At 36.6% G+C, this 11,213-nt stretch overlaps 1 protein-coding gene across 1 annotated transcript in view; it reads left to right on the top strand.

The window, feature by feature from the left end:
- The window catches only part of DNAH12 (dynein axonemal heavy chain 12), a 209,709-nt gene that overhangs the window by 89,724 nt on the left and 108,772 nt on the right, over window positions 1-11,213 (top strand). Inside the window, exons 32-35 of the mRNA XM_059387847.1 lie at window positions 1,143-1,226; window positions 1,732-1,920; window positions 8,321-8,440; window positions 10,991-11,179. Coding sequence (XP_059243830.1) covers window positions 1,143-1,226; window positions 1,732-1,920; window positions 8,321-8,440; window positions 10,991-11,179 — 582 coding nt within the window. The remainder of the gene's footprint in view (window positions 1-1,142; window positions 1,227-1,731; window positions 1,921-8,320; window positions 8,441-10,990; window positions 11,180-11,213) is intronic.

The following is an 11,213-nucleotide window of genomic DNA, read 5'->3' as shown; positions in this document are numbered from 1 at the left end:
AGGGAGGGAGACAAACCATAAGTGACTCTTAATCTCACAAAACAAACTGAGGGTTGCCGGGGGGAGGGGGTTTGGGAGAAGGGGGTGGGATTATGGACATTGGGGAGGGTATGTGCTTTGGTGAGTGCTGTGAAGTGTGTAAACCTGGTGATTCACAGACCTGTACCCCTGGGGATAAAAATATATGTTTATAAAAAATAAAAAATTAAAAAAAAAAACATAAAGTTCTAAGTAATATTTATAAAATAAAATTCTAAATATTTTTAAATTCAAAAAAAATAAATAAGTGAAGAGGAAGAACTGAAAAAAAGACTTAATGAAATTAACTTGGAATATCAACAATACTATTTTTTTCAACAATACTAATTATTAAAATTATTGAAAATTAATGATAATTCCAAAGGGAGAAGCTAAAGAGATTGAAAAGATAAGATGGCTTTTTGGTTGAATTTTGGTTTGAAGAATCAGTTGAATAAGACATTTCTAATACAACTGAGGAAATTTGAGTAGTGGCTGAGTATTACATGATATTAGGGAGTTATTGGTAATTTTGTTAGCTGTGATAATGTTATTGTGGTCACATAGAAAACTCCTTACTTTTGCAAGATAAATATTGACCAATTTGGATGTAAAATACCATGGTATGCATAATGCTCTTCAAAATACTGTTTTAAAAAACGAAGCAAATGTGGAAAAATGTTAATAACATCAGTTAAGTCCAGGAGATGGGTACCTGAGTGTTCATACTGTTCTCTGTTTTCAATTTCTCTTTTTTACTAATAAAGAGGTCTTCTGACAATTTTATAAGGTCTGGAGCATTTTGTGTAATTTTATTAATAATAAGAACTGAGATTTGTCTAGGATTTTTGCAGTATGTCATGTATTTCTCCTCCTGCCTCCTGTCATGTATTTCTCCTTCTCTATGGAGGAGAAATTATCCCTGTTCATAGACTCAGAGATGTTATGTATTTGTTTACCCAGTAACTGACAGAGCTAGACCTAGAATTACAATTTTCTGGCTTCTGTTTTAATACTTATGATATTATATCACAGGGTATACATTATCTTATACATAGAATAAATTTTTATCTGAGAAGTTTGAGTTTTTAAAAAATAAACATTTGAAAAATAATTGCTTTTAGCTTTGCCTTATGAGTGGAGAAATCATTCAGATGTCCCCTCAAATGAGCCTCATCTTTGAAGCAATGGACCTTTCCCAGGCCTCAGTAAGTTCATATTTTAATATAACAGTAGTTTGTGTGTTCGCTTGGTCAGGAAGTATGTTTTATGCCTCAGAAGACCAGTTAGGCCCCAGGAATACTAAGATGAACAAGACGCAGTGTATTTAAGGAGGCTAAGAAGCATGCTAATAAATAATCCCACTATATGGCCACACGTAAGTAAGAATATGGAGCAGGTGAGTGTCCAGGAGGGGAATGGGTAGAGGACGACCATGGAAAAATGTCTGAGTGTTTGATCTGGTTTTGAGGGGTAACACTTCTCTAGTTGGGGCTGGGCCTTCCAAATCATGACAAGATGACATGTAAGGACCTGAAGTCATGATGTGTCTGAGGAACTGTAACTGCAAACATGTCGTCTAATGTATGTGAGGCTGTAGAGGACGACAGGAGCTGGATCATGAAAGGCCGCATAGGTTGTTCAAGGAAGTGATTGATAAGGGCCAGTGGCACAAGAGCAACACTGGAAAAAGAAAACGTCTTTTTTCTCTAGCCAGCCACCGTAAGCCGCTGTGGCATGATTTATTTGGAACCGTCACAGTTGGGATGGGAACCACTTGTGTCCTCGTGGTTGAATTCCCTGAAAGGACCTCTGCAGGAACCAGATCATCAGGCTCTCCTGAAAGGACTTTTTGACTGGTTGATAAAGCCCGCTTTAAAGCTTCGTAGGAGAAACTGCAAGGTAACACTGTAATTCTCTGACCTGTTCGGGTTTCTTTAGTTTCCATTCAACTTGACATTAAGTCTAACGTCACAATAGTAGGATGAATAACTAAAATCAGTTTCCCCTTAAACATTTGGTATACACTTTTTTAAATGGGATGTTTATTGTGACAATCAGTAATTCACATGCAATTTTAAGAATAATAGATCCCATGCACAATTTAACCCAATTTCTCCTGATGGTAACATTTTGCAAGGCTGTATTGTATCACAACAAGGATACTGACATTGATACTACCAACTGATCTTATTCAGATCCCCTTAGTTATGTTTGTACTCTGGTTGGTACAAACATAACTAGGTTTCATTTTTAAATTTTTAATATTTGATAATTTATACTTTTATATTTTATTTATATATTATTTATAGCATGATATATAATATATAAAATATATTTTATAATTTATAATTTTAAATATAAGTACAACTTTGTGCCCTTCACCTGGTGTCTTCCCTTTACCCGCTCCCTACCAAACCTTGTAATCACCATTTTACTCTGGTTCTATGCTTTCAACTTTCAGATTCTGCATATAAGTGACATCATGCAATTTTTTCCTTTCTGTATCTGACTTTTTTCACTTATCATAATGTCTTAAAGTTCATCCATGTTGTTACAAATAACAGGATCTCTCTTTTATTTTTAAGTCTGAATAACATTCCATTATAGGTATTTATAGAACAATTTCTTTATCCATTTGTCCATCAACAGTTTGTGCCCATATCTTGGTAATTGGGAATAATGCATGGGCGTGCAGATATATCTTTGAGGTACTGATTTTATGTCCTGAGGAGGGATTGCTGGATCACTAAGTAGTTCTATCATTAGTCTTTTTGAAGATCTTCCACAGTGGCTGTACCAGTTTACTTTCCCACCAACAGCGCACAAGGGTTCTCTTTGGCCCACATCCTCACCAAGATTTGTCACCTTTCTTCTTTATAATCTTCCTAACAGGTGTGAAGTGATATTTGGTTTTGATTTGCATTTCTCTGATTAGTGATTTTGAATGCCTTCTTATACACCTATTAGCCCCTTGTATGTCTTCTCTAGAAAAAGTGTCTGGTTAGGTCCTTTGCAAATTTTTAAATTTGATAGTTTGTTTTTTTGGCTATTAAATTATGTGAGTTCTTTGTATATTTTGAATATTAACCCTTATGAGATATGGGGTTTGTACATATTTTCCCTCAATTTATAGGCTGCCTTTTCATTCTGTTGATCATTTCCCTTGCTGTATAGGAACTTTTAGTTTGATATAGTCCCACTTTATTTTTGCTTTTGTTGTCTGAGTTTTTGTCCTATCCAAAAAAATCATTACCAAGGTCGATGTTTAGGAGCTTTTCCCCCACGTTTTCTTCAGGGATTTTTATGGTTTCAGATTTTACATTTAAGTCTTGAACCCGTTTTGAGTTGATTTTGGTGTATGAAGTAAAATAAGAGTCCAGTTACATTCTTTTACATGTATCTATCCAATTTTCCCAATACTATTTATTGAAGAGACCGTCTTTTTCTCATTGTGTACTTTTTTTAAAGCTTTATTTATTCAGAGAGAGAATGTGTGCGTGAAAGGGGGAGAGGCAAGGGAGAGAGAGAGTGTAGCTTCAGCAGCCTCCTAGCTGCTCGTGCAGCCCCTCACAGGGCTTGATATCATGAATTATGAGATCAAAACCGAGAGTCGGACACTCCAGTGACTCAGCCACCCAGGTGCACCCCCTGCCACCTGTTGTGTATTCTTGTTCTTGTTGAAGATCAGTTGACTTTATATGCTTGGATTTATTTTGGATTTTTTATTCTGTTCCATTGGTTTTTATGTCTATTTTTATGCCAGTAACATACTGTTTTTATTACTGGAGTTTTGTAATGTAATTTCAAACCAGGACATGTGATACTTTCAATTCTGTTCATAAGATTATTTTGGCTATTCGGAGTCTTTTGTGGTTCCACACAAATTTTAGATTTTTATTTTTGAAAAAAATGCCATTGGAATTTCGATAGGGATTGCATTGAATTTGTAGATCACTTTGGGTACTATGGGCATTTTAACAATGTTAATTTTTCCAATCTGTAAACACAGGATGTTTTTCCGTTTATTTGTGTGTTCAATTTCTTTCAATAATGTTTTATAGTTTTTAATATACAGGTCTTTCATGTTCTTGGTTAAGTTTATGCCTAAGTATTTTATTCTTTTTGATGCAATCATAAATGGGATTGTTTTCTTGATTCCCTCTTCAGATAGATCATTGTTGGTGTAAACAAATGCAGTTGACTTTTGTATTTTTTTTAAGGTTTTACTTACTTATTTGATGGGGAGGGAGACAGTGAGAGAGGGAACACAAGCAAAGGGAGTGGGAGAGGGAGAAGCAGGCTTCTTCCTGAGAAGGGAGCCTGATGTGGGACTCGATCCCAGTATCTTGGTTGGGATCATGACCTGAGGCAAGGGCAGAAGCTTAACCAACTGAGCCACCCAGGCACCCTCTGTATGTTGGTTTTGTACTCTGTAAATTTACTGAGTTGGTTTGTTTTTAAAAGGTATTTATTTATTTTTTGCATGAAATCTTTAGGGATTTCTACATATAGGATCATGTCATCTGCAAATAGAAATCATTTTACTTCTTTTTTGATTTGGTTGCCTTTTATTTCTTTTCTGATTGCTCTACTTAGTACTTCTTGCTGAAAAGAAGTGGTAAGAGTATGCATCCTTGCCTCATACCAAATCTTAGAGGAAGAGCTTTCAGTTTTACCCCATGGATTATGATTTTAGTTGCGGGCTTTTCATAAATGTCCTCTATTTTATTGCATAGATTTCCCTTTATATCTATTTTGTTGAGGTTTTTTTTTTTTTTTCGATTTTATTTGTCAGAGAGTGCATAAGCAGGAGAAGTGGCAGGCAGAGGGAGAGGCAGACTCCTGACTGAGCAAGGAGGCCAATTTGACTAGATCCAAAGACCCTGGGATCATGAACTGAGCTGAAGGCAGACAATTAATCAATTGAGCCATCCAGGCAACTATTGTTGAGAGGTTTTTTTGTTTGTTTGTTTTTTGTTTGTTTGTTTTTTGTTTTTATCACAAATGGTGGTTGAACTTTGTTAAATACTTTTCCTGAATTTATTGAGATGATCATGTGATTTTTGTCTTTCATTTTGTTAATGTGTATAACACATTGATTAATTTGCATATCCCTTGTATCCCAGGGATAAATCCCACTTGGTTATGGTATATAATCTTTTTTTTTTTTAAAGATTTTATTTATTTATTTGACAGAGAGAAATCACAAGTAGACAGAGAGGCAGGCAGAGAGAGAGAGAGAGAGAGGGATGCAGGCTCCCTGCTGAGCAGAGAGCCCAATGTAGGACTCGATCCCAGGACCCCGAGATCATGACCTGAGCCGAAGGCAGCGGCTTAACCCACTGAGCCACCCAGGTGCCCTATGGTATATAATCTTTTTGGTGAATTGAATTCAGTTTGCTAGTATTTTACTTAGGATTTTTGCTTCTATATGCCTCAGAGATATTGACTTATAATTTTCTGTTTTTGTGATGTCTTTATCTGGTTTTGGTATGAGGGTGATTCTAGCCTGAAAAATGGGCTTAGAAGTATTTCCTCCACTTCTATTTTTTGGACGAGTTTTTTTTTTTTTTCTAATTTTTATTTATTTGAGAGAGAGAGACTGCGAGAGAATGAGCAGGGTGAGCAGAGAGCCCAGTGTAGGACTCAATTCTGGGACTGCAGGATTATGATCTGAGCTGAAGGCAGACAGTTAACCCACTGAGCCACCCAGGTGCCCATGGTTTTTGGAAGAGTTTAAGAAGAATTGGTATTAATTCTTTGAATGTTTGGTAGAATTCAGCTCTGAGGTCATCTGGACTTTTCTCTGGGAAGTTTTTGATTACTACTTCAATCTATCAGGCTCTTTTTCTATCCTTTCACTTTCAGCCTATTGTTACTTCTAGACAGCATACAATTGAATCTTGGTTTTCCATCTATTCAGCTATTCAGCTGCTCTTTTTATTGGGGAATTTAAGATGCTCACATTTAAAGTAATTTTGATAAGGAAGGATTTACTATTGCAACTTTGTTAACTGTTTTCTGTTTGTCTTTTTTTTTTTTTTTTTTTTTTGGTCCTTTTCTCTCTTGATGCCTTCTTTTGTGTTTCATTATTTTGTTTTTGTATTGATAAGTTTTGATTCTTTTGTGTGATTTCTGTAGGTATTTTCTTAGTGGTTACTAAGGGGCTTACATAAAGTATCTTAGAGTTATAACAGTCTATTTTAAGCTAATAACTTCATTTGTATACCAGAAATCTCCACTTTTACCTCGTTCCCCTCCACGTCATATGCTATTGATGTCACAGTAACATTGATTTGGATCATGTATCCATTAACATAATTTATAGTAGTTTTAATACTTTTAGCTTTTAGGGGCGCCTGGGTGGCTCAGAGGGTTAAGCCTCTGACTTCGGCTCAGGCCATGATCCCAGAGTCCTGGGATCGAGCCCCACATCATCTCCGCTCAGCAGAGAGCCTGCTTTCCCTCCTCTCTCTGCCTGCTTGTCTGCCAGCTTGTGATCTCTGTCTGACAAATAAATAAATAAAATCTTAAAAAAATACTTTTAGTTTTTAACTTTTATAGCAGAATTAAAAGTGATTTACCCACCACCATTACGGTCATATTCACCTTTGGTTTTCTATTGCTTAAGTTATACCTGAATAAACCCAGGGTAAAATGAGTGCCTGTTGAACTCTTTGGATAAAACTATGGTAACTAAAGCTTTAAAATTCCCAATCATTTTCCATATCTTAAAAGTATCTTAAATATGTGGCTTTTAAAATTGACATGTATTCTTAGTAGTTTAGGAGAAAACTTGATATATTAGTTACTTAGGACTTTTATAACAAATTACCACAAACCTGGTGATTTGAAGCAACAGAAATTTATTCTGTCATAGTCCTGAGGCTACAAGTCTGAAATCAAGATGTTGGCAGAGCCAAGGTTCCTCTGAAAGCTCTAAGGGGGAATCTTTTCCTACATCTCCCAGCTTTGGCCTCTTGGCATTCCTTGCCTACTGTCTGTGTTAATTCCCATGTCTTCCTTCAAGCTCACCTGGCCTCTGCTCTGTCTCTTCACTGTGTGATTCCCAAAAGGATTTAGGGTCAGATATTTCAAAATGATCTCCTCATCTTGAGATCCTTAACTACATCTTCCAAGACCCCTTTTCCAAATAGGATCATGTTCATGAGTTCCTGGGATATGACATGGGCCTCTCTTTTTGAGGACCACCTTTCAAACCCCTCACATGTACACACACACATTCACACACATTAGTCACTTATGTATAAGTATATTGATATAAGTATACTTATGTATAAGTATATTGGTAAGGGAAAAGGGCTATTCAGCAGATTTTTTTCACCCAGAAATATTATCTTAGAGATTGGAAAAATATTCACATAGGAGAAAATGAATTCCACTTCATGAAAATTTTGTACAATGTCTTCAGAGAGAAAATATAAAGTCATTTTTAAATTTTTTCATTTTAAGACTCTAATACTATGTGTTGCAAATAATAGAAGGTAGGCTCCATCTTTCTTTTTTTTAAAACCATCTTTCTGATGAGTGATGGATTTTCTTCCCATAATTTATTCCCATATTTTTCACAACTAGTTAGTCCCCAGCATCTATTGACTTTTCCCTCCTTGCTAACTTCTTTCTGTCCTCTCTTCTTCTCTCCACCCAGGTTCCTCTGACCACCCCTCCTTCCTCTTATGATAGCCTCAGTTCTGACCTTTGTAATCTCCCACCCGAATCAACATAATAGAGCTGTTCTAGTCTAGTCTACATCTTCTACCAGAATTAGGATTCCAAAATACAAATTCATTCCATTAACTTCATTTTCTGTCTGACTTATTTTACTTAGCATAATACCCTGTAGGTCCATCCAAGTTGTTGATAATGGCAAGATCTTTCTTTTTTTTAAGGCTGAATAACATTCCATTGTATATATACCATACTTCTTCATTCATCTATCGATGGGCACTTGGGTTGCTTGCATAGCTTGTCTATTGTGAATAATGCTGCAATGTACAGGTGCTTATATCTTTTTGAATTTGTGTTTTAATTTTCTTTGGGTAAATACCCAGAAGTAAAATTACTGGATCACATGGGACTCCTATTTTCAATTTTTTCCAAGAGCCTCCGTACTGTTTTCCAGACTGGTTACACTGTTTGTATTCCCACCAGCAGTGCACAGGTGTTCCCTTTTCTCCACATCCTCACCCACACTTGTCATTTTTAATGAAATATTTGTTTTTTTTTTTTGTTCTCCAAAGAAGATGAAAGTAAATATATTACTCTTTTCACTTTGCAGGAACTGATTCCTACAAGCGATAGCAATGCAGTTGTATCTCTCACACGCCTGTTCGAAGTATTACTCTGTAATGTCCTGGAAAATGATCCTACAAGCAAGCATATTCGTGTTTGGATTATGGTAGGTTTCATACTTAATGTGACTTTTATTTGCAGAATAAAATTTGCCTCTGGAAGTGATCATTGCATTGAAGAAGACATAAGATCCAGAGCTGTTTTTTGGTGAGTACCAAAAGAATAGCTGAAGGCATTGAAGTAGCCCTAACCTGGTATTCTAACCTGGACTTAAAAAAATTTTAAAGAAAGTAAAATATATGCAAATGAACCCAAATAGTTTTCTTATTTATGAAAGATCATAATTTGATAAACAATAAGGTGTCTTAGTATTAATCCATTAACAACTTTAGGTGAATTGATTTTGTCTTAAGTTTAAGTCATGATGTTGGCTGCTAAAATCTGGCTGTAAGAGACCAGAAACAGGCATCCAACCAGCTGGGTGGAGCATTGCCAGCCGAGTTCATAGAGCACATTGCTAGATGGGGAGTCAGGGCTTCAGGTAGCTAATGTCTAGAGGTCAGAGAAGACAACAGAACAGGACTCTAAGGGAGCCAGAGGAAAGAGTGTTTGGTTCTCTTCCCTGGTCTGTGTTTCTTTCCTATTTGCCACCTTATTCAGAAATACCTTCATCTTCTTTACTGAGTCTACCTTATCTTCTACTCTGTGGTGATAGTGGTGCCCTCCCAGTGCTTCCCCTTCACCTTGTCACCACAAAAAGTCCTCTACCTCAGACATCTCATTCCAGGGTTCCCTGCTGATCATCACCACCTTTCCTCCTTGCTTTGCACCATTATTAGAAGAAATTGAACAGACATGTTTGAAGCATAGTTTATTTATATTCCTTCTTCTCCCAAAGTTTGGAACTGCCTGTCACAGAACTAGTTTTTAATATTGTTCCATACCTATCTGTGTTACCTATTTGTAAAATAAAAGCATTTTAGGAATAGTTCACTTTTATAACCTTCATGTTATATCTGTATCTGTATATAGAGAGATAGACCTATATATATGACCTTCATGTTATATCTGTGTCTATATCTCTATCCATATATAGTTTCATCCTATTGTTAAGCCTAAACTCCCTTAAATTTTTAAATGGTTCAGAATTACTTTTAAAGACTACTATAAATTGATAATTGGTTAAAAATTTCCTCTTAAAATATATTTGAGGGGCTCCTGGCAGGCTCAGTCAGTAGAGCATGTGACCCTTGATCTCAGGGTCATGAATTCCTGCATCGTGGTAATGAAGTCCCACATTGGGTAAGAAGTTATTTAAAAAAAAAAAAGAAAAAGAAAAATATATTTGATGATAATGTGTGTGTGTGTGTGTGTGTGTGTGCATTTGAAAGATTTCTTAAACTGGATAAAGCATGTACCTAGAGTAAAATTCAAAAGCTGAAAGTAGGCTTTCTATCCATATCAATGCCATAGCCACCCTCAAGGAAACCACTGTTATCAGTGCCTTAGGTAGCCTGCTAGAGGTATTTGATCCATTCTCTTCTTTAATACATTTTTATACATGAGCGTACTACACATACCGATTTGCATCTTTTCTTGCAGTATATCTTGGAGATTGTTCTATATCCATATGCTTACTGAGTTACTTGTTTAAACAGCTGCCATGTAGTCCAGTATACACAACATAATCTCATTAAACAGACCCCGATTGAAAACAGTTGCTTCTTATTTTTGGCTGCACAGACAGTGCTGCAGTGAATGTTCTTGTACATACATCATTTTGACAGGTGGGAATATATTCAAGGGTAAACTCCTTAAAGAAGAATACATACATACATGCATACATAACATGCCCGTATCAAATAAAATCATTTGATACGGGCATGTTATGTATGCATGTATGTATGTATTCATTTTTTAAAAAGATTTATTTATTTATTTGAGAGAGATCACAAGCAGGCAGAGAGGCAGGCAGAGTGAGAAACAGGTGGAGAGAGAGAAACAGGCTCCCCGCTGAGCAGAGAGCCCGATGCAGGGCTCAATCCCAGGACCCTGAGACCATGACCTGATCTGAAGGCAGAGGCTTAACCCACTGAGCCCCTAGGCACCCCTATTTATTTATTTTTAAGTAGACTCCACACCCAGCATGGAGCCCAACATGAGGCTTGAACTCACAACCCTGAGATCAAGACCTGAGCCAAGATCAAGAGTCAGATGCCTGACCAACTGAGCCATCCAGGGGACCTGCTATGGGCATTATATATATATATTTTTTAAAGATTTTATTTATTTATTTGATAGACAGATATTACAGGTAGGCAGAGAGGCAGGCAGAGAGAGAGGAGGAAGCAGGTTCCCCACTGAGCAGAGAGCCTGATGCGGGGCTCGATCCCAGGACCCTGAGATCATGACCTGAGCTGAAGGCAGAGGCTTCAACCTACTGAGCCACCCAGGCACCCCTGGGCATTTTATATTTAGCTAGATAATGCCAGAGAAATAATTCTGTGACTTAGCTGTGCTCCATTTCACTTGCAGACCTGGCCTTTTCCAAATATGTTAACCAGGCCCCCTTAATATGTTAAATTTTAATTTGTTAAAAATTTCTTTTAAATAATTAGTTTAAATTAAACTTCTTTTTTTTTTTTTAAACCAATAGGCTAGCTTTATGTTTTCTTTGATTTGGTCCATTGGAGCAAGTTGTGATACAAATGGTCGGTTCGTTTTTGATACTTTCCTACGGTCAATCATACAGGGAAGAGACGGATACGACCCAGTGCCTGACTCTGTGGGTAAATGGGAGTGCCAGTTTGATGAAAAAGGTCTGGTTTATGACTACATGTATGAGGTATGATATAAAATGTTTGTTATGGTAAGTTCTA

The sequence above is a fragment of the Mustela nigripes genome, chromosome 2 (assembly GCF_022355385.1).
Source record: "Mustela nigripes isolate SB6536 chromosome 2, MUSNIG.SB6536, whole genome shotgun sequence".
In the NCBI taxonomy this organism is placed as follows: domain Eukaryota; kingdom Metazoa; phylum Chordata; class Mammalia; order Carnivora; family Mustelidae; genus Mustela; species Mustela nigripes.
This window is presented reverse-complemented; position numbering and strand designations above follow the sequence as displayed.